The sequence below is a fragment of the Scyliorhinus torazame genome, chromosome 3, assembly GCF_047496885.1.
Source record: "Scyliorhinus torazame isolate Kashiwa2021f chromosome 3, sScyTor2.1, whole genome shotgun sequence".
In the NCBI taxonomy this organism is placed as follows: domain Eukaryota; kingdom Metazoa; phylum Chordata; class Chondrichthyes; order Carcharhiniformes; family Scyliorhinidae; genus Scyliorhinus; species Scyliorhinus torazame.
Genome location: NC_092709.1, coordinates 130324046 through 130348206, shown reverse-complemented (window position 1 = coordinate 130348206; position 24161 = coordinate 130324046). Strand labels below are relative to the sequence as shown.

General features: G+C 44.7%; 1 protein-coding gene across 1 annotated transcript; it reads left to right on the top strand.

Moving 5' to 3' along the window:
* Nucleotides 1–10079: 10079 nt before the first annotated feature.
* LOC140409523 (interleukin-8-like) lies at nucleotides 10080–23799 on the top strand. The gene is made up of 4 exons (XM_072497915.1): nucleotides 10080–10207; nucleotides 16958–17087; nucleotides 17374–17453; nucleotides 23114–23799. The coding sequence occupies exons 1-4, from the start codon at nucleotides 10147–10149 to the stop codon at nucleotides 23131–23133; spliced, it is 291 nt and encodes a 96-aa protein (XP_072354016.1). The 5' UTR covers nucleotides 10080–10146; the 3' UTR covers nucleotides 23134–23799.
* The last annotated feature ends 362 nt before the right edge of the window (nucleotides 23800–24161 follow it).

Here is a 24161-nt window from a genome sequence, read left to right as displayed (position 1 = left end):
TGGTTCAACTGGTCCATGGGTGCTGAGTTTCTGTAGGAAGTCCGTTGTGTCGCGACAGAAGCTGGGCGTACCTTGTACGATGGGTTTCAAGATGCCCTCGATGTAGCCAGAGAGGTTCTCACACAAGGTCCCATTGCCTGAAATGATAGGGCGGCCTGGTGTGTTGGCCTTATGTATTTTCGGGAGGCAGTAGAGATCTCCAATGCGGGGAGTACGTGGGATGAGAGCACGTAGGGTGCTCTGAAGATCTGGATCCAAGGTCTTGATCAGTCTGTTAAGTTGGCGGATGTGTTCCTTGGTCGGATCTGCGGGTAACTGGCTGTAGTGTTCTTGGTTGTTCAGTTGTCGGTATACTTCTTTGCAGTAGTCCGTTCTGTTCAGTCCGACAGTGGCCCCTCCTTTGTCTGCTGGTTTGATGACGATGCTGCGGTTGGTCTTGAGAGCGCGGATGGCATTGCGTTGTGCTTGGGTGACGATCGGGGCTGTCTTGTGAATGCGACTGATGAATCTGGCATTGACGCGACTCCTGACGGCTTGAGCATACATGTCGAGTCTCGGCCAGCGGCCTTCCGGAGGGGTCCAATTCGACTCTTTCCTCTTCGGTTGCCGCACCGCAGATCTCTCGGTCTGCTGTTCCGGTTCATTGATAGTCTGCTGGGGTTCGCTGTTGGCCTCTTGGGGTCTGTGGAAGAATTCCCGGAGCCTCATTCGCCTGATGAATTCCTCCGTGTCTGCTGCGAGACTGATGGTGTCCATTTTGGTGGTGGTGCAGAAATTGAGCCCTCTGCTGAGGACTTCGATTTCGTCTGGTTGAAGGGTGTAGTCTGACAAGTTTTAAAAAATATATATTTATTAAAGTTTTTTAACACAATTTTTCTCCCTTACAAACAATAACCCCCGACACCTCGTAACAAAAAAAAAGAGAAATCGCGCAGAGCAAGATATATACATTGCAAAATGATATATTTACACAGCTTTGTACACTGGCCCTCACCCGTACGTGCCAGTTTCCCCAACCCTTCATGTTATCTCTTGCTCATCCACCCTCCCAGGCAGTCCCCCCTTCCCCCCCCTCCCCCCCCTCCCAGGACGTTCCCCCCCCCCCCTCAAGGTTGCTGCTGCTGCTGACCGACCTTCCTCTAACGCTCCGTGAGATAGTCTAGGAACGGTTGCCACCGCCTGTAGAACCCCTGCGCAGACCCTCTGAAGGCGAACTTAATCCTCTCCAGCTTTATGAACCCAGCCATATCATTTATCCAGGCCTCCAGGCTGGGGGGATTCGCCTCCTTCCACATTAGCAAGATCCTTCGCCGGGCTACTAGGGACGCAAAGGCCAGAATGCCGGCCTCTTTTGCCTCCTGCACTCCCGGTTCGTCCACTACTCCAAATATTGCTAGCCCCCAGCTTGGCTTGACCCGGACTTTCACCACCTGAGATATTGCTCCCGCCACTCCTCTCCAGAACCCCTCCAGTGCCGGGCACGACCAAAACATATGGACATGGTTCGCCGGGCTCCCTGAGCACCTTCCACATCTGTCCTCTACCCCAAAGAACCTACTCAACCTCGCCCCCGTCAAGTGCGCTCTGTGGACCACCTTAAATTGTATCAGGCTGAGCCTGGCACACGACGAGGAGGAATTAACCCTACCTAGGGCATCAGCCCACAGACCTTCCTCGATCTCCTCCCCCAGCTCCTCCTCCCATTTACCCTTCAACTCTTCTACCAGCGCTTCCCCCTCTTCTTTCAACTCCTGGTGTATTTCCGACACCTTGCCCTCCCCGACCCATACACCCAAGATCACCCTATCTTGAACTTCTTGTGCCGGGAGCAACGGGAAGTAGTCTGACAAGTTGACAATAGATTTCCCTGTATTGTTTTCTACTGTGGCACCGGGGGTGGCTTGGTTGCTGCCGGTGGTGATGCCAAGTTTCTCAAGCTTTCTGTTCTTGGTGTGCATATAGTGTGCATATATACCTCTTCATTCACCTGAGGAAGGAGCAGCGCTCCGAAAGCTAGTGACATCGAAACAAACCTGTTGGACTTTAACCTGGTGTTGTAAGACTTCGTACTATAATAAACCTTAAGTGCTCTCTGAAATAGCTCAGCAGATCACTCAGTTCAAAGGCAATTAGAGATAGACAACAAATACTGGCCAGAGGCAGTGATGCCCACATTCCATGATACAATTTTTAAAACAAATAAATTCTTCCCAACATAACTTTGTTCAAGTGGTGACCACAGTTCAGTTCAGTAAAAATATTCAGATTAGACTTGACTTGCATTTTGGGCCTTCTGAAATCTCCAGACAACTCAAGAAGTAAAGGGAATCGGTCCCAGAGTAGTTGGATAATCTTATACTGCTGGAATTTATCTCCCTGTGGGGGATATTCTTTTTCATTTTAAACTGTTCTCCTTTGGCCCTGTGAGGACAGCTGACACCCCTTAACCTATTTAAGTGGCACGTTGAAGCTTTAATTTCTTCTGTCCCTCTGCAATGGAGCAGGCAGCTTTGACTTTAGATACAGCCAGCTTTGGGAGTAAGAGGGCAGCACGGTGGCGCAGTGGGTTAGCCCTGCTGCCTCATGGCACCAAGGTCCCAGGTTCGATCCCGGCTCTGGGACACTGTCCGTGTGGAGTTTGCACATTCTCCCTGTGTTTGCGTGGGTTTCGCCCAATAACCCAAAGATGTGCAGGCTAGGTAGATTGGCCATGCTAAATTGCCCCTTAATTGGAAAAAATGAATTAGGTACACTAAATTTATTTTTAAAAAGCTTTGGGATCCTAGATTTACAAGCCACTGTGTTTCAGCAAGTTAGAAACGTATTGTGAGGGTTAGTTCAGTTGGCTAGTAGGCTAATGTGTGATGCAGAAAAGTGACAATAACGTGGATTTGATTCCCGTTCTATCTAGTATGGATTTGGGACCTGCCTCCTCACCTTGCCCCTGAGAGTGAAAAGCAAACCACAACAATGATACCAAGGAAACGACTCAGGGTGACGCTTCAGTAGATACTGGGCGGAATATCTCCCAGAGTGCACAGATCATTGCCTGAGATGGGAAAAACGGCATGTAGCTCTCCAGCTGCACAGCTGAGTTTTCCCTCCAGACTTTAGTGCACTCTGCAAAGATCAGTGCCAAATCTGAAAAGTGACACCGTCCTGTCGGTCAGATGCAGAAAATCTGGGAGCGAGGTTTTCACCGTCAATGTGGCGAAGCGGGCCCTGATAAAGCCGTAACACTAGATCCACAGAGATCAAGGCACCAACTTTAAAGGGTGCCCTAACCAGCTCTAGAAATAAACTCCCCCTCATCCCCCACCATGGGCATGGCGCCCTCCTCCCGCATCGTGGTGCAGGATCCCCAACTAGCATCAGGACAACCGCCCCCGCACAAGAATTAGGCAACCCCCCCGCCACACACATAAGCAAAACCCACCACCACAATGGGGTTCCCCAGAGAGCTCTCCCGTTGCTGGTGTTGCCACCTCGGCACTGTCACCCTGGCACTGCCAGGTTGGCACTGCCGGGGGTTAATGCCAGAGTACTGCCTGGGCATGTCCCTCTCACCTCAGGAGCTATATTTACCTTTGTACCCCCAGCGGGTTCCCAACAAGCTTTTAAATGCCTGTTATAAACGTTGGTGAGGTATGAATGTTCAGTGAGAGGAGACATATTGCAGGGAAGCCCTTTAATTATATTTAAATTTATTGAAATGTTACATCACCAGCAAGGGGCTAGCGAGATCTCGTTTTCCGATTTTCACGGGATTTTGCGCCCACGTTGCCATTTCCCTCATGGCAAATGAGGGCGCAAAATCGCTCCATAGTCTATAACCCTCCTTCAGGCAGAGCACAGATGAATGAATGAACCATTCATACCTGCTCCCATTGAGGCTCCAGCCACTATTAAATTGCCAACATCTTCATGCACAAGTTTGAACAGGACCTACTCACCGCACAGGACCTTCAACCGACGTTATACACCAGGTACATCGATGACATTTTTTTCCTTTGGACCCACGGCGAAGAATCACTGAAACGACTACACGATGACATTAATAAGTTCCATCCAACCATCAGACTCACCATGGACTACTCTCCAAAATCAGTTGCATTCTTGGACACACTCGTCTCCATCAAGGACGGTCACCTCAGCACTTCGCTTTACCGCAAACCCACGGATAACCTCACGATGCTCCACTTCTCTAGCTTCCACCCTAAACACATTAAAGAAGCCATCCCCTATGGACAAGCGCTCCGTATACACAGGATCTGCTCAGACGAGGAGGAGCGTAACAGACATCTACAGACGTTGAAAGATGCCCTCGTACGAACGGGATATGACACTCGACTCATCGATCGACAGTTCCAACGCGCCACAGCGAAAAACCGCACCAACCTCCTCCGAAGACAAACATGGGACACAACCGACAGAATACCCTTCGTCGTCCAGTACTTCCCCGGAGTGGAGAAACTACGTCATCTTCTTCACAGCCTTCAACACGTCATTGATGACGATGAACATCTTGCCAAGGTCATCCCCATACCCCCACTACTTGCCTTCAAACAACCGCGCAACCTCAAACAAACCATTGTTTGCAGCAAACTACCCAGTCTTCAGAACAGTGACCACGACACCACACAACCCTGCCATGGCAATCTCTGCAAGACGTGCCAGATCATCGACATGGATACCAATATTACACGTGAGAACACCACCCACCAGGTACGCGGTACATACTCGTGCGACTCGGCCAACGTTGTCTACCTCATACGCTGCAGGAAAGGATGTCCTGAAGCGTGGTACATTGGCGAGACCATGCAGACGCTGCGACAACGAATGAATGGACATCGCGCAACAATCACCAGGCAGGAATGTTCCCTTCCATTCGGGGAACACTTCAGCAGTCAAGGGCATTCAGCCTCTGATCTCCGGGTAAGCGTTCTCCAAGGCGGCCTTCAGGACGCGCGACAACACAGAATCGCCGGGCAGAAACTTATAGCCAAGTTCCGCACACATGAGTGCGGCCTCAACCGGGACCTGGGATTCATGTCGCATTACATTCATCCCCCACCATCTGGCCTGCGAAATCCTACCAACTGTCCTGGCTTGAGACAATTCACACCTCTTTAACCTGAGGTTACCCCATCTCTGGATCTGTAAAGATTTAATCACCTGCTAATGCTCGCATTCCAAGCATTGTCTGGCATCTTTGAATTTGTCTATATGTGTGTTTCTGGAACAGACCTCTTCATTCACCTGAGGAAGGAGCAGCGCTCCGAAAGCTAGTGACATTGAAACAAACCTGTTGGACTTTAACCTGGTGTTGTAAGACTTCGTACTGTGCTCACCCCAGTCCAACGCCGGCATCTCCACATCATCACTATTAAATTGGGTTACAAAATCGTTCATTCAATTTTATAAATACTATGAAAATCATGGGGCAGTATCCTGCGTTGGCAGGACCCTCCGCTTCACCGGCAGCGCGCTCACGCCTGCGGATTTCCCGACAGCACGGGGGTGCCGACAAGGGTTAACCTCATTGGCCGGCCACCGGGATGGAGGATCCCACTGCCAGCGGGGGCGCGCCGCACTAGGAAACGGGTCTGGCGGGATGGAGAATCCCGCTCGTTACATTTAACATCCACAAATGTATCTTGATCTTTGCAATTGGAGCCTGAGATTTTTATATTTTAGATACATTTCTGATAAAAAAGCAGGTTAAAAGTGTATAGCCAACAGGCAGGGAGGTGGATTGAGACCAGGGAGAGATCAGCCATGATCTGAATGAATGGCGGAGCAGGCTCGAAGGGCTGAATTGCCGACTCCTGCTCCTAATTCCAGTGTTCCCATGTTTATAAATGAGCAAAGTCCAAGCTCAATGTGCAACTAGTATTATCAAGTAATAACATGGTCCATTTCCTGTAATTCACAAAGTAATTCACAGGAGGGTGCTTCCGTTTTGTTATAATCCCAAGGATCAATGCCAAATCTGAAAAGTGAAACCGTTCTATGGGACAAATGCAGCCGACTTGAAACTGCTCATTCGAGAAACAATATCCAATATATAATTAATCAGACCTTGCGAAAGGTGATTTCTTGCAAAGTCTCGGCCGCATTTTAACTGTACAATCAGGGACAATTGAATAACAAACATAAAAATAAAGAAAATGTCACACAGCTAAAGAAAATTCAGGAGCCTAGGAAAAGGTAGGTTCTGGGGGCTATTGTGGCGGGGGCAGGATCAGAGGCCCCAGGGCAGAGGGTGGGGGGGGTGTAGTGGGTGGGTGGGGGAGGGGGTGTTGGAAAGGAAATATGCTGTGAAATTCAGGGAATGCATCTCAAATTCTTCTCTCCAGTTTCTTAACCAATGAATGAACACAGATAAATTAATGCTAGCATGAACACAGCGGAGATAGGAATATTAATTAAGCTGATTTAGCATTCAAAGGATATCATGCTGACAATTATTAATTAATAAGCTTAAGTTGCATTATCTTAGCTTTGTTACTTCTGAACAAAATTTCTTTGGAAATAGAAATTAAGGCAAAACATACATTAGCCGTGATAAAAAAACATCTCTGCAGGTGCAAAAATATTTGAAGATAATTAGCTGAAAATTCATTGCAGCTGGTAAATGTAACCAACTTTGGAATTATATTAAAAACAGAAAATGCTGGATAAACTGCAGATCTGGCAGCATCTGAGAGAGAAATAGAGGGTGCGATTGTTGCATCCCATTGCGCCTGGTGCCGATCCTGTTATGTTGGGAGCATCGCGGGAGAGACCCAAGGCAGGCTTTGTGCCAGGTGTCGAACTGTGTGTGAGTCACCCGTCCCATGGAATCCGGTGTGATTTGGATCATGCCCTCACTGGGTGCATTCAGGTAATGATATTTAAATGATACATTACGCTCATCTAAATATGCGGGGCTGGTCTGAGGCCACATTCTCTTGGCTCCTGGGAGTCACCGGCCGCACCAGCGAGGCCTCACTCGGGCTCTGATTAGTACTTGTCTTCACAAGCGGAGTCTAGGTGTGATGGTCACTCCGTGGGTCAAGGAGGCCATTGAAGCATCCCTCGCTGGCCGGAGATAGGGAAGGGCAGTGTCCTGGCACTGACATTTCACCCTATCAGTACCAGGATATCACTGCAAGAGTTTCAGGGACAGTGCATGGATGCCAGGTCAGCAATGCGAGGGTACCAGATTGGCACTGCCAAGATGAAGGGCCTGAGGGGGCCATGCCCACGAAAGGGGTGTGAAGGGGATATGAAGGGCAGAGGGTGAAGGGGGGATATTAAGGGTGGGGTGGTGAAGGGGGATATGGAGGGGCGTCATGAAGTTTGGGGGAGTGAAGAGGGGAGTCCTTAACAGCGGGGCCCTGAAAGGGGGGGACTAAAAGGGGAGGCCCCTAAGAAGGAGGGTCCCTCATTGAACTCATAGTGGAGTATGCCCACTTGCGGGGGCTGGGGGAATGATGCCCTGATGCCCAAAAGGATGAATGGGTGTGGGGCAGGGTCACCCTCATGCCTGGGTGAGGGGGTGCTCACGCTAACTTTTATTGATGGCGGGGAAGTTGCCTCTGAAGGGTCGACAGTTGGCGGTGTTGCCCAAGTCTGCAAGGGATTGCATTGTCCATGTGTGGGGTGTGAGAGACCCTCAACCTCACTTTGAAATCACGGCACCCTTTCAAAACATTGCCCCAATCTCTGAGGAGCTGGTCTAGCCGGCGGGTTTAGTTTCCCACTGCAGAAAGAATTCTAAGGGCGGGATTCTGTGGCTGCGCCCACCCGGTTGTCATAATATACACCAGTATATCATGGTGCAGACACACACACACACACTGATGGACATGCAGTGGGACCAATCAGCATACACAACACCGCAGCCAATCACCAGTGAGAGCACACGCACTATAAAGACAGGGGACAGGAGAGTTCACGCTCATTCTAGCAGCAGCCAGCTCGGAGCACAGAGCTCACAGCCTGCAACACAGACATTCATCATGTGCTGAGTGCATCACCTGGTTAGGACTAGGCAAGGGTCAACAGTTAAAGCTGGTATTGCATTTACCCACAGTTCAAGTATGTTAATATAGTTAACCTTATAATAAAATAGAGTTGCACCACTTCCAGTGTTGGTGACCTGTTTGTGATCCAGAACACCCAACACATCACCGGTTACAGGAGAATCCTGCCCGAGGTCATTGGACTGTTCCATTGTCCGCATCTCGCCCGTGTCGATCTTGCGGCAAGCGGGACAGAAGAGGGATTTACCGCTGAAAAACTCCTCAAACCCCCCAAAAATGACTAAGCGTGTGCGGTATACAGGTCTGGATCTCACCCAAAATGTCGACGGGAAACACCACGCCAAACTCGCCCAAAATGCCATTTTGTGGGTGAATTGAGACCAGAGTTAACTTTTCAAGTCCATATGATCCTTCTATGTCTTGCTGAATTTAGCTAGCAATTTTGGTTTGTATTTCAGATTTCCAGCATACATAGCTGTAGTACGGAACCCCTTAAAGGGGGAGAACATCAGAAAGGTCATGTGACCTGATTGACTAATGGGGAACGAATGCGGGATCTCGGTGCAGTGTACGGGCTTTTGCAGCCAGTTGTGATCCTGGTGCTGAGAATGAAGACATCGTTTATAATGCTTTGTATATAGTTTGGAATTCTTAATAAACCTGTCATTGCTCGTTAGCTACTCATGGTCCCAATTATTGCATTTACTACACCAGTATTTTGCTTTTATTTGGAATGACATTTTTCTACATTCAAACAATGACTACATTGACAAAGTACTTCATTGATTGTAGTGTGCAATGTAAAGGTTTGAAAACACTAGACATACAAGTTCATTCCAATCCTTTAGATTTACATGATCAAAACAATCTCCTAACATGTAGCATTAAGGTCCTAAGAGTCACAATGTAAAACATAGCCAGTGAAAAGGAAAGATATTTCCTGTAAACCACAGGTTTTTACACTGCGGTCTAATTTGCGTTCAGGATTAAAAATACATTGAGAAGTTCCCCTGTGAGTCAAGTGTAAGATCTGGAGCTGGATTGTTGTGAGCTCAATCAATCCTACTTCCTTGGAGATAAATATTAAAAAGCATCAAATTATGTGGGCTTTGATCGTGTCAATCTTTAACTGTCTGTCATTACCAGTTGTGTTGCTTTTGCATTTCCTATGTTACAATAGAGACTACGGGCTGGATTTTCCGGTCCCCCAGCCGCGTGTTTCTTGGCGGCGCACTGTTCGCTGGCAGCAGGATTCTCTACTCCCGTTGTTTGTCAATGGGATTTCCCATTGAGGCCACCCCACGCCGCTGGGAAATCCGTGAGCGGGAGTGTTATGCCAGCGGGAACAGAGAATTCCGATGGCCGGACAATTCCAGCCGACATATCAAAAGTACTTCATTGGCTATAAAATGCTTTGGGATATCCAATGGTTGTGAAAGGCGCTGTACAAATACAAGTCTTTTTGTATCCTTAGATAGCGTGGGGCAAGGGATGCTGATAAATCATTCAGAAAAAGGCTCAATCACACTACCATGTAGTAAGGACTTGATTAGGTGACCTCTGACATATATTGGAGTTCAAATTCTTAAACCTTACACTTAAAATATTACACCTATCACGATTGTTTGTCTGTTGCTGTAAACCATACAGAAGCTTAGAAAAAGAGCTGAGGAACAACATTAAAATACTGTGGATGCTGAAAAATGAAATAAAACAGATGATGTTGGAAACACTCAGCAGGGCAGGCCGCGTCTGTGGAGAGAGACACAAAGTTAACCTTTCAGGTTGATGAACTTTCATCAGAATGGTGGAAGAGCAAAAGGTCATCTGGTCAAGTCTGTACCGTAGAATGGTGTGGATAATATCTTTCTTTCATTTTAATGATACACGAGTTCAAGAACATTTATTTCTCAGCTTCTGAAGGGAAGTTCCTCATGGGGTTTCCCATGTTTAGCAATGCCCACCTCTGCAGGTTATGCAAAGTGAAAGTGGACAAGCTTAATAAATTGGAGCTCAGTGGACCCGTGTTCAGTAGGATTTCAGTCAGCAGAGAGGAACAGAGACGGTGGACAGCAGATCCTTCCGCACAAATCTCGTCAGCAGGCCAGAGTTCAAGATGAACAGAGCAGCTACACTGACTGTTCTCATCCTGCTTCTGTGTGCTATTACTGCACAGGGTATGTCGACATTTGTGAACTTTGTAATTTAGAGTGGAAAAGAATCTTAAAGCTAAATCAGTGTAATTTTTTTTATTCCACCCTAGTACATGTATCACAGTGTGCTCCTCACTTATAGGGGGAAAAAAATCTTGAACAAATTTCATTCTATGACTAAAAACTGCATATAGTAATATATTTTGAAATGCAATGAAAGATTTTTTTATCCCCTTTAATCTGAAACATCTTAAGCTGCAAGTGACTGTTGCTGATATAAGTGAAAGTATGTTTAATACCTTTCCAGCAGCCCTCCAACTTCTTTGAAAGGAAGTTGTTAGTCCGCGTACATTCAATGTGTGCCTGGCAGCGGGCAGAGGAATGTTGCATGGTAGAGTAAACCCACCCACTGAAGCTGCCAACAGGAATTTCCAGCTCTTTGTTTCTGAAATATGTCTTTGCAAATCATGGAAATTATGCAATGGTGGTATCTCCAGGCTAGGTTCTCCCAACATGCCAAGTATAATCTAAACAGTATTCTACCGAATTTGGGACAGTTGATATTTAATAATCTGGAATTTTGATGAACCTTCATTTTAGGTGACAGTCATCATAAGAAAGACCTTGCCCTGATCCAAAGCCTGGATTTGCCAGGGCTAGGGAAATTATCTGTGGTAATGATGACTGTGTCAATTCAAAAGGTTTTGAGATGGCGCTCCTGCTCAGAATAAGCCGCACAGCTCCGTACATATGGAGATAGCAGCGCATCTACTCAGCAATCCAGTTGCCGTACAGAAGAAAACAGCAAACCTTTAATATTAGCACTTATCACATTGCCTTGTCTATTCTTGATATTCTGCAGGACATTGCTGCTAATTCTCCAATCTTCAATAACTACAGAAAAATCTAAAGTATAATTCAAATTTACCCATATCTCTCTATTATTGGTTCAGCAAACTAAATCTAAGGGATCAGATTCTCCGATTCTGAGGCTAAGTGCAGAGGATCTGTGGCCTTTTACGTGGAAAAAATTGGCACCGCCCCCCTCACCGATGCCACGACCGGTGAGAGGCTAGTAGCCACGCCACGTAAAACTCCCGGCCTCCACAAAATAAACGGGCGGAGAATGGCCGGGTCCATGCATGCGCACGGTGACGACCTGCATGGGTCGCGTCGTAAAACATGGCGGCGGCCGTGTCCCCCTGGTCACCCTCTCACCACCCCCTGGCCACATCCCACCAGTCCCCCCAGCCTCATAGAAGCCCCCTCCCGGCCAGCAGCATGGCTCCTGCCTGACTGTGGCGGTGCTGGACACAGCCCGTAGCCGCCATGCCGGGTTCCCGCACGGCTGAGACCAGAAGAGAACAGCGCCATCGTGAACTCAGCCCATCGGGGCTGGAGCATCGGGGGAGGGCCTTCAGGTAATGTGTTGAGGCCATCCCAATGGTGTGCAGTGCGCGCCACGGTGACAACGTTTCGGAGAGAGCGGAGCATACGAAACCTGCGTCAAACAGGCGCCGCCCCCGGTTTCAAAGTCAAAATGGATTCTCCGCCCGATCGCTGATTACAAAATCGGCGTTGGGAAACGGAGAATCTCGCCCAAGCTTAGTTTTGAAGGTTGGTAGTGATCACAAGTAGAATTCATGCTCAAAATGGATTGGTTGGTTATCAGCTGAATAAAATAACTTATCAGTTTTAAAAAGAGTTTGTGGACAATGCATACGTTTGTGCCTTAACATATGCACTAGTTTGTCATTATGAGACCTACACAGTGATGCTGTGGCATTATTTGACAGGCTAAGGCCAGCACCCTTAATTCCCCTTGAACTGAATGGCTTGCCAGGCCATTTTAGTGGCAGTTAAGAGTCAGCACATTACCGTAGGCCCAAAGTCACATGTAGACCAAATCAGGTAAGGTTGGCAGATTTCCTTTCCTAAACGACATTGGTGAACCAGATGGGTTTTTACAATAATTAACGATAGTTTCACGCCCACCATTTCTGAGATTAGCTTTCAATTCCTGATTTTATTAATTGAATTCAAATTCCACCCGCTGCCATGTTGAGATTTGAGCCCATGGCTGTCCCCAGAGCAATAGCCTAGGCCTCTGAATTTCTGGCCCAGTGGCCACCATTTGCCCCTGAAATTAAGCTGTCTCATGCAGGGGCTGGTTTAGGACAGGGCTAAATTGCTGGCTTTTAAAGCAGACCAAGGCAAGCCAGCAGCACGGTTCAATTCCCGTACCAGCCTCCCCGAATAGGCGCCGGAATGTGGCGACTAGGGGCTTTTCACAGTAAATTCATTTGAAGCTACTTGTGACAATAAGCGATTTTCATTTCATTTCATTTTCATTAAAATTGACTTGCACTGGAATGGACATGTCCAAATATATTCCCTTAAAAGGAAAGAACAAACTGAACACAAGGGGGACATCATGGATGAATAAAGATATAAGGGAACATCTGAAGGATAGGAAAGATAGGGATATGTACCTAAAGTACATATTTAGTGCATGATAAGAGAGAATATGAATAGAGTTGCCAACTGTAATTAAATGTATAGACCGTAAAATATAGAAGCAGAATTAGGCCATTCAACCTATTTAGTCTACTCTGAAGTTCGACCATGGCCGATATGTTCTTCATCCCCATTCTCCTGCCTTCTCCCCATAACCCCTGATTCCCTTATTAATCAAGGACACCAGATTTATGCTCGGAGGTTTCATCACATGATTTGCCCCCACAGCCATTACACATCCATACATGTGATGTGCTGCTTCCCTACGCCAATTGCAAAGCAAAAAGATTCATTACCCAATTGGGTGATGCCTGACTATCGAGCAAGCAGCCTTTATCCCCATCCCATTTTCAATATTTTACACCTGGCAGTGAGAAATGTTTGAAGAAAATGGCAAGACAATAACAAATTTTGTCCCTTTGTGTTTTCTCAAGGGTTGCACACAGCAGTGTCCTGGAGATGATCTTCAATTCCTAGAGACTAGGCTTGGCAACCCTAAATATGAAGGGATTAGGAAAGAAGTCAATCAACAATTAGGAAGGCAAAGAGGAACTATGAAATTAAATTATCAAGGACCATAAAACAAAAGAGTAAAATTCTTGACAAGTACATCACTAAAAAGGAAGGCTGGGATGAGAATAGGACAATTAAGGGATAGACAGGATAATATCAGAGGTAACAATATAGAGGTGGCAGAAATACTGAAATTATTTCACTTAGGCATCCACCAGGGAGATTCAACAGATATTGAATGATGACATGAGCAATGAGTTAAGTGAATTTAGAATTCTTTTTTTAATTGGGATGAATTGAATAAGCTAAACTAACTCAAAGAGGGCAAAACTCCTGGTCCAGATGGATTGTACCCACAGTACCTAAGGAAGTGACCCTAGAAACAGCAGATCCATTTGTGGTCATTTTCCAAAATTCTTTGGCTCTGGAATGGTTCTTACAGATCGATGGGTAGCTAATATAACCCCTCTATTCATAAAGGGAGGTCGAGAAAAGACGGAACTATAGACCAGTGAACCTAACGTCAGTAGTCGGGAAGTTACGAGAGTCCATTATCAAGGATTTCATTGCACAGCATTTGGAAAGCAGTGGTACAATCAGACAAAATCAGCATTGATTTACGGAAGGGAAATCATGCTTGACAAATCAACTGGAATTCTTTGAAGATGTAACTAGTAGAGTTGACAAAGGAGAACTGGTAGATGTGGTTTATTTAGACTTTCAGAAAGCGTTCGACAAGGTCTCACATAGCAGATTATTAAGTAAAGTTAAAGCGCATGGGACTGTGGGTAGAGTCTTGAGACATGATACAGACAGGAAGCAAAGAGTTGGAATAAATGGGTCTTTTTCCGATTGGCAGACAGTGACTAGTGGGGTCCAGCAAGAATCTGTGCTAAGACTTCAACTGTTCATATTATATATTAATGATTTGGGTGAGGGAACTAACTGTATTATCTCCAAATTTGCAGATGATACAAAGTTGTGTGGGAGGGTGAGCTGTGAGGAGGGTGCAGAGATGCTTCAATGTGATTTGGACAGGCTGAGTGAGTGGGCATATGCATGGCAGATGCAAGATAATGTAGATAAATGTGAGGTTATCCACTTCGGTAGCAAAAACAGGAAGGCAAATTATTATTTGAATATGTGTAAATTGGGAGAGGTGGATACTCAGCGAGACCTTGGTGTTCTCGTGCATCAGTCGCTGAAAGTAAGTGTGCTGGTACAGCAGGCAGTAAAAAAAGGCAAATGGTATGTTGGCCTTCATAGTGAGAGAATTTGAGAATAGGAATAGTGATGTTTTACTGCAATTATATAGGGCATTGGTGAGGCCACGCCTGGAATATTGTGTGCAGTTTTGGTGTCCTTATCTGAGGAAGATTGTTCTTGCTTTGGAGGGAGTGCAGCAAAGGTTTGATTCTTGGGATGGCAGGACTGTCCTATGAGGAGAGACTAAATTGATTAGGATTCATTGGAGTTTAGAAGAGTGAGAGGGGATCTCATATAGACCTATAAAATTCTAACAGTGTTTGACAGGATAGATTCAGAAAGAATGTTCCTGATGGTGGGGGAGTCCAGAACTGGGGGTCACAGTTCAAGAATAAGTGGTAAACCTTTTAAGACTGATGTGAGGAGAAATTTCTTCACATTGAGAGTGGTGAATCTGTGGAATTCACGACCACAGAAAGTAGTTGAGGCCAAAACGTTATGTAATTTCAAGAAGGAATTAGCACTGCTAGAGTGCCAGACACAGTGCTGTGGAGGAGAACAAAGGGGGTAGGGCATGAAGGGGGTAGGACATAAAGGGATAGAACCTTTGGTGTCCCCATAGCGGGTTTCGCTCACCTGGCAGGGAGCCTGAAGCTGGCGATCAGTCACAGGGGGCATTAATGCATCTTTAAAGGTAATATAGTCCCTGCTGGCCCCTGAAGGTTATTGTTATATTATTGCAAAGCAAACCAGATCCCAGAGGAAAGCCAATCTGACTTATCATAAACCATTTTTGTATTCTGAAAACAAGGAGGAAGAATTACTGATCCCAAAAGCATATAAATCCAGTAACACCTTTAGGATTAAAAAAATTAAAAGATTTATTGAAAAGAAAAAGAAACTAAGCACATCAAATTAAAGCTACACAGTTAACACATCCGTACAGAACAACCCCGAGAAAAGCTCACTTGTTAAAAGAACTTCCCACTTGGCAACAACTCCCTTGTAAATTTTTTAACCATAACAATCCAGTAATACAAAGGCAAAGAATTGTTAACACTTTAATAAAGGTATATCACACAACTCCTCAAACACTCCCACTCTGATGTGGAAGTTCAAAAATAAGGTTCAGAATCAAAGCAAGGCTTTCCAGCCCTTCCTGCCAGCGGGATCTTGTAGACTCACTGAAATCGATCACCTCCCCTTACCCCTGGTGCTGCAGCCAGGGAGCAATGCAAATGGCGATTGACTTCACTGGGACTGGAAGATCTGCCTCTGCCACCAGAAGACCCACAGTCGGGGTCCAGAAAACCCTGGCCAAAGACCTTTCTGCCTTGAAAATGGATTGTCTGCTTCAAATTCAAACTTTCACGCTTCCTCAGCACACAGCTCTAGTCTTCAGAATATTTCCCCACACAGTCACACCAATTCAGCTGAATATCGTTCCTGAAATATATTTTCCCCTATCATTCAATTGTCCTCAAACATGTCTTTAAATTCAACGTCTCCAAATATCAAAATCTTTTAGCTGAATAGCTAAGTTCCCACTTATCTCCTCGTTCAAATTTTAGATCTAACCTATTTACCTGTAATTTAGACACACCATAACCCCTCACTACAAATGCCATGAACCTAATACCGTTACCCTTTTATCTGCAGTTCTCACAGACAATGAAATGAAAATCACTTATTGTCACAAGTAGGCTTCAAATTAAGTTACTGTGAAAAGCCCCTAGTCGCCACATTCCGCCGCCTGTTCAGGGAGGCTGGTACGGGAATCGAACCGTGCTGCTGGCCTGCCTTGGTCTGCTTTCAAAGCCAGATATTTAGCCCTGTGCTAAACCAGCCCCTTAAGTTGTCTCTATTAACCTCCACCAGTTTAATTAATCATGGGCACACACACAAATAAAAATAATAATTTTATAAAGTAGCCAGGTTGACGTAGACTTTTCCTTCTGTCTCTGGATGGGACAATAATTAAAGGCCATCAATATAAGTTAGTCACCAGAAAATCAAAAGGGGAATTCACCTTCACTCAAAGAGTGATAAGAATGTGGAACTTGTTACCACAGGGATTGATTGAGGTGAATACATTTAAAAGGAAGCTAAACATGCATATGAGGGAGTAGGGAATATATGGTTACGATGGTAAATTTAGATAAGAAAGATGGGAAAAGTTAGTGTGCAACTAGTGAGGAACAGACCAACTTGACAGCAACTCCCTGATGTTATGTTTAACTGCTTTCGTATGGTTGGCAGAATCTTATTGTTTAATCATGGTGAGCATTGATAGTCTCTCCATTATATTTTAATGCCACATAGGTGAACCTCTCTGTAGGTATGCTGCTAATTGATGCTTGAGGAGAACTACTTTCTGCAAATGAGTGCTTGTAGATTTTGAGTATTAGGAGGGAGATACGCTATCGCAATAGGTCATATACAGAATAAATATGAATATCTCAATGTAGACAAAAGGAAATGAGGTTACCCCCCTGCTTCAACTAATGATTGGCTATAACTTAGAATATTTACTCACAGGCATTCCAATCCCAGGAATCCAGGGACGCTGTAAGTGTATCCGAACTACGGCCAGGCCTGTTAACCCAAAGACTATGCGAAGCGTGAAATATATTCCCAGAGGATCTCACTGCGTGACAACAGAGATAATGTGAGTAAATATATCAAAGAATTGAAACCTTCTTTTGCCTTTTACTATCTCCATTTACTAAATTGTGCTCTTTGTTATCGTTACTTTGAATTAATCAGTGCTTATGAGGCAGAATCTAAGGGGGGAATTTCTCAGCAAAAGGTCCGTTGACGTTGGGTGAGAATTTCCGGACTGAAAAATCCTGCCCAAAGAGTTTTCTCACTTTTTATTTCCAAATTCTCCCCTTTCAGTGGGAGACCTTCAATTCCTGTGGATTAGATTTTAAAGGTTTACCTTCTCTCCACAGTGTCACCATGAAAAATGGGAAGAAATTATGCGTGAATCCTAATGCCCAATGGGTGAAGATTATCATTAAAGCCAAGAGAGGTTGGTGGTTGTTAAGAATTTGGATTAAGAAAGAAAATATTTCATGTATATAGTGTTTTTCGTGACTTTCAGACATCACAAAGAGTTTTACAGCCATTGAAGTAGGTTTTGAAGTGTACTCATTGCTGTAATGCAGGAAATAAGGCAGCTAATTTTCACTCCGCAAACTCCCACAAAAAGCAATCCGATAATGACCAGATAATATAGATTTGTGATGCTGCTTGAGTGTGATGATCTTTAATCCAGAAAGCAGTAGTTAAGAACATTTGGAGTCTGTAATTGTTTGTAAGAATGTTAGAAAAATACTTTAAACAGATTTCACCAATTGTAAAGGCATCAATTATAATTCTCTTGGATAATAAGAGATATAGTCCATGTGACCTGGTGACTTTTGATGTAGAAGAAATGTCAACAGGAAGGAATCTACAAAAAAGCCATGTGGTTGGCATAGAACTGCAGACACAAAGGGGGTTAGAAGCAGAGGAGCTTGAGGATTGAAGTTATCAGTGCGCAGTTGCAGACACAAAGTGGGTTACAAGTAGAGAAGCTGGAGGATTGAAGTTATCAGTGCAGAGATCTTGTAGGAACTGTGCAAGGTGGCTACAATGGTCTAAAACCTGGAAAGCTGTGTGAATAACTCAGAGATACTAAAGAGCTGAGTGATTTCCTGAAAATGTCCAAACTGTGAACTGGGGTTTATTGGTTAGTTGTTTGAAAAGGAAGTAGAATGCTGCACCATCAGATCTGATATTACCTGAGGAAGAGAGGGTACATAGAAGTGTGCCTTTCTGACAATAATCATACTTGTGAGACTCAAAGGTGAAAGGAATTGTTGGATAGGACTCCTCCTCTACCCTGCATGGATAGAGAACAGTGTATTCTGTTTAATTAACTCCAATTAAATTTCAGGATTTAAATCAATCTAGAATTGTGCAGTGAAGGTTAAAAAGGGACTGCCCCACCCACTCACATAACTGGTTGGCAGTTAAGTGTCAGCCACCTTAAGCTACTTTGATCTAAAAGCAGGGGGTGGGGGGGGGGGGGGGGGGGGGGGGGAGTCAACTCAGGCCAATTTAAAAAGAGCAATTTAAAAAGAGTCATCTCCCTGCAAAACAGATATACCGCCTTGGATACTGTTGAGGGAGATGGCTCACCAGGGGAAGGCATCAGCAGCCAGGTTCATGGCACCATAGCTGGCTCTGCTGCGCAGGAGAGCAGGAAGAAGAATGGCAGGGCTATAGTGATAGGGGACTCAATCATAAGGGGAATAGCAGGCAGTTCTGCAGACACAATCGAGACTCCAGGATGGTATGTTGCCTCCCTGGTGCAAGGATCAAGGATGTCTCTGAGCGGCCGCAGGACTTTTTGGGGCGAGGGGAGGGGAGGGGAGGGTGAACAGCCAGCTGTCATGGTGCAAATAGGCACCAACGATATAGGTAAAAAAACTGGATGAGGTCCTACAAGCTGAATTCAGGGATTTAGGAGTTAAACTAAAAAGTAGGACCTCAAAGGTAGTAATCTCAGGATTGCTACCAGTGCCATGAGCTAGTCAGAGTAGGAATATCAGGATAGATAGGATGAATGCGTGGCTCGAGAGATGGTGCAAGAGGGAGGGATTCAAATTCCTGAGGCATTGGAACCGGTTCTGGGGGAGGTGGGACCAGTACAAATCGGACGGTCTGCACCTGGGCAGGATTGGAACCAATGTCTTAGGGTGGGGGTGTTTGCTAGAGCTGTTGGGGAGGGTTTAAACTAATGTGGTAGGGGGATGGGATCCAATGTAGGAAGTCAGAGGGAAGTAAAACGGGGCCAGATACAAAAAGCAATAAGGGGGAAAGGGTAAGGCAGAGAAGTCATAGTCAAAAATTAAAAAGGACCACAGTACAGGGTACAGTGACTGAGGAGAGCGTGAAAAGGGAGGTGGCCAATCAAGGATTGAGGTTGTTGTACCTAAATGCGCGCAGTATACGGAACAAGGTAAATGAGCTTGTTGCGCACATTGAAATTGGCCGATGTGATGTTGTGGGCATCACAGAGACATTGGCTGCAAGAGGATCACGGCTGAGATCTAAATAACCAAGGATATATGTCCCATCGAAAGGACAGGCAGATGGGCAAAGGGGGTGGGGTTGCATTGTTAGTAAGGAATGAAGTTAAATCGATAGCAAGGAGCAATATAGGATTAGAAGGCATAGAATCTCTGGGTAGAGTTCAGGAATCGCAAAGCTAAAAAGACCCTGATGGGAGTTATGTACAGGCTCCCTAGCAGTAGTCAGGATGTGGGGCAGACAATAAATCAGAAGATAGAAAAGGCAAGTAAAAAAGGCAATGTTACAATAATCATGGGGGACTTCAATATGCAGGTAGACTGGGAAAACCAGGTTGGTAGTGGATCCCAAGAAATGGAATTTGTGGAATGTCTAAGAGATGGTTTTTTGGAGCAGCTTGTGACAGAGCCTACTAGGGAACAGGCAATTCTAGATTTGGTGATGTGTAATGAGGCAGGCTTGATTAGGGAACTTAAGGTGAAGGAACCCGTAGGGAGCAATGACCACAATATGATAGAATTTACCCTGCAGTTTGAGTGGGAGAAGCTGCAAACAGACGTAACAGAATTACAATTAAATAAGGGTGACTACAAAGACATGAGGGATGAGCTGGCCAGAGTTGATTGGAGAAGGAGCCTAGCAGGGAAGACAGTGGAACAGCAATGGCAGGAGTTTTTGGGGGTTATTAGGGAGGCACAACAGAAATTCATTCCAAGGAGGAGGAAATACGCTAAGGGGAGGACAAGGCACCATGGCTGACGAGGGATCTCAAGGACAGCATAAAGGCTAAGGAAAAAGCATACAAAGCGGCGAGGATTAGTGGGAAACCAGAGGATTGGGAAGCCTTAAAAGCGAGCAGAGGACAACTAAAAAACAATAAGGGGGGATAAGATGAAGTACGAGTGCAAGCTAGATAGTATATAAAGGAAGATAGGAAGAGATTTTTTTCAATGTATAAAAGGTAAGAGAGAGGCAAAAATAGACATTGGACCACTAGAAAATGTGGCTGGAGAAGTAACAATAGGAAACAAAGAAATGGCAGATGAACTGAATAGTTACTTTGCATCAGTCTTCACGGTGGAAGACACCAGTGGGATGCCAGAGCTCCAGGAGAACCAGGAGGCAGAGGTGAGTGCAGTGACCATTAATAAGGAGAAGGTTCTGGGGAAACTGAAAGGTCTGAAGGTGGATAAGTCACCTGGACCAGATGGACTACATCCCAGGGTCCTAAAAGAGATAGCTGAGGAAATTGTGGAGGCATTAGTGATGATCTTTCGGGACTCACTGGAGGCAGGAAGGGTCCCAGATGACTGGAAGGTGGCTAATGTAACACCACTGTTTAAGAAGGGAGGGAGGCAGAAGACAGAAAATTATAGGCCAGTTAGCCTGACTTCGGTCATTGGTAAGATTTTAGAGTCTGTTATTAAAGATGAGATCGCAAAGCACTTGGAAGTGCATGGTAAAATAGGACTGAGTCAGCATGGCTTTGTCAAAGGGAGGTCATGTCTAACAAATCTGTTAAGAGTTCTTTGAGGAGGTAACAAGCAAGTTAGGCAGTGGACGTGATTTATTTAGATTTGCAGAAGGCCTTTGATAAGGTGCCGCATAGGAGACTGTTAAATAATTTAAGAGCCCATGGTGTTAAGCGTAAGATCCTGGCATGAATAGAGGATTGGCTGACTGGCAGAAGGCAAAGAGTGGGGATAAAGGGGTCTTTTTCAGGGTGGCAGCCGGTGACGAGTGGTGTTCCTCAGGGGTCTGTGCTGGGACCACAACTTTTTACAACATACATTAATGATCTGGAAGAAGGTACTGAAGGCACTGTTGCTAAGTTTGCAGATGATACAAAGATCTGTAGAGGGACAGGTAGTATTGAGGAAGCAAGGAGGCTGCAGAAGGACTTGAACAAGCTAGGAGAGTGGGCAATGAAGTGGCAAATGAAATAGAATGTGGAAAAGTGTGAGGATATGCAATTTGGAAGGCGGAATCTAGGCATAGACTATTTTCTAAATGGGGAATGCTTCGGAAAGCAGAAGCACAAAGGGACGTGGGAGTCCTTGTTCACGATTCTCTTCAGGTTAATGTGCAGGTTCAGTCGGCAGTTAAGAAGGCAAATGCAATGTCAGCATTCATGTCAAGAATAGAAGACCAGGCTAGAATACAAGACCAGGGATGTACTTCTGAGGCTGTATAAGGCACTGGTCAGGCCCCATTTGGAGTATTGTGAGCAGTTTTGGGCCCCATATCTAAGGAAGGATGTGCTGGCCTTGGAAAGGGTCCAGAGGAGGTTCACAAGAATTAACCCTGGAATGAAGAACTTGTCATCTGAGGAACGTTTGAGGACTCTGGGTCTGTACTTGTTGGAGTTTAGAAGGATGAGAGGGGATCTTATTGAAACGTACAAGATACTGCGAGGCCTGGTTGGAGTTGACGTGGAGAGGGTGTTTCCACTTGTAGGAAAACGAGAACCAGAGGACACCATCTCAGATTAAAGGGACGATCCTTTAAAACAGAGATGAGGAGGAATATTTGCAGCCAGAGGATGGTGAATCTGTGGAACACTTTGCCGCAGAAGGCTGTGGAGGCCAATTCACTGAGTGTCTTTAAGACAGAGATAGATAGGTTCTTGATTAATAAGGGTATCAGGGGTTATGGGGAGAAGGCAGGAGAATGGGGATGAGACAATATCAGCCATGATTGAATGGCGGAGCAGACTCGATGGGCCGAGTGGCCTAATTCTGCTCCTATGTCTTTTGGTCTTATTCTGCAACTGAGTAACTACACAGTGCTACATTTGTGTAGAAAGTGTGGTTGCATAATTAATTAAATGAACTCATTCCTCTATTTTATTACTTGTAAGTATAATGCAGTGCTAGTTTGTTGTATTGACTATTTAAAGTGAAATTTACTTTTTCAGTAGAAATATAATTTCACTGTTGATTTGTGTTTAATTTGCATTGGTTCTGTTTTGTGTTCGAGTAAATGTGTAAAAAAATTGAAATCTTGTTGGTAATGTCTATATTTGGTGGTCATTTAGTAAATTTGGTTATTTTGGTATCTGGTTCTCCCATGAGGGTTGTAACACAAGGGACACCGGAGAGAAGCCCTCTGCTCTCCTGCAAAATCTCATCATGTGATCTTTTACGTCTATCCAAGCAGGCAGATTAACATCTCATCTGCAAGATGGCACCTCTGACGTGCAGCACTCCCACAGTATTGCACTGGAGTGTCCGCAAAGATTTTTATGCTCACATGAGTACAAAATAAATGGCAAACTCTAGATTTTACTTTTGATTGGTCTCCCTTTTCCTCCTCTTCCTCTGCAGAAGACTTTGTCTTCACACTGGCAATTGCTCTGCTCATACCAGTTTTATACATGAATTATTACAGCTTTGACAACACTGAGCAATGAGCTTCTAATGTGTCTTTTACTAGAAGGGGAAGGGGGATGCCTCTTTTTAACCTTGTAAATTGCATGGACATTGACAATGTGGCTCATCTTATATATTATTGTCCGGTGTATAATATTTTGTAACATATTTAACTAAGATTATTTGGAGTACATTAAAAGTGGTGGATGTTTGCAATTGAAAATGGAATTTACTTTTTCAGCTGGAAGACAGCGCAAATGAGTAAGGGACCCTGATGGGATGGATTTGATTCCACCTCCGGATCACCTGAAGTAGCATGAATGGTGCAATGAAGAAATCTTTGGCAGTGTGCTAAATCTCTCATGTCATCATCCTCCTGACGACGTGTTCCACTGTTTCCTCTCTGTTTTTGTCAAAAATGTTCCCATCTTTGAAGCCTGTTGCTTTTTAGAATTTTAAGCCGAGACAAAGAAATCAATTAAAAAGTGCAATGCAAATTAGCTTTGTACCTTGTTTGAGGTTTTTTCCACAGGAAATAATACATGTAGTTTTCACAATACTGTTCCATTTGCATTATGACTGCATTGAATGTTTCCAGCTCCCCATAACATTTGGAAAATAATTTCCAATTAGTTAAATAATTTGGCGCAGGAGGAAAGTATTTGTCACAGCCAGATAGTTTTAATTATATTACCTTTTACTGTTTCAAGTAAAGTGGGACATGGGCATTAGTCTTGAGACAACTCAAAATTTTCTATTCTATTTTGCATGGAAATATTGTTCACAATCTTGATCACACTACCTCATCACCTATTTATGTATTACCTGGGCTGACAATCCATAAGTGGAATAATTATCCTTTGTAATATACTAGCTATTAAAATAGTTTGGAAGGTGTTTGCTGCATCCATGAATGTAATCAATGAAATAAACTGATTTTTTAATTGTAAATATACTGCACTATTCCTTTTGATTCAGACTTATGCACAAAATTTGGTTCACTGCTAATACCTTTTCTTAAGTGCTGTATAGATGGAAAGGCAGATGTTTTAAGTTATTGTATCAAACACATTTAAAGCTCTAATTTGAACAAACTTTTATAAAAAATGTAAGAAGAACATTTTCCTGTCACTAGCATTGATGACATTGTATCGTAGTCTTCATTGGTGGATAACATTTTAACTGGAACCTGTGCCTGTGTATTGAAAAAACTTGGAATTCAGAATCTATCCCGAGATGATCATAACGAGATACAAGTTATCTGCAGAAATGCCAATGGTCGGAAAATA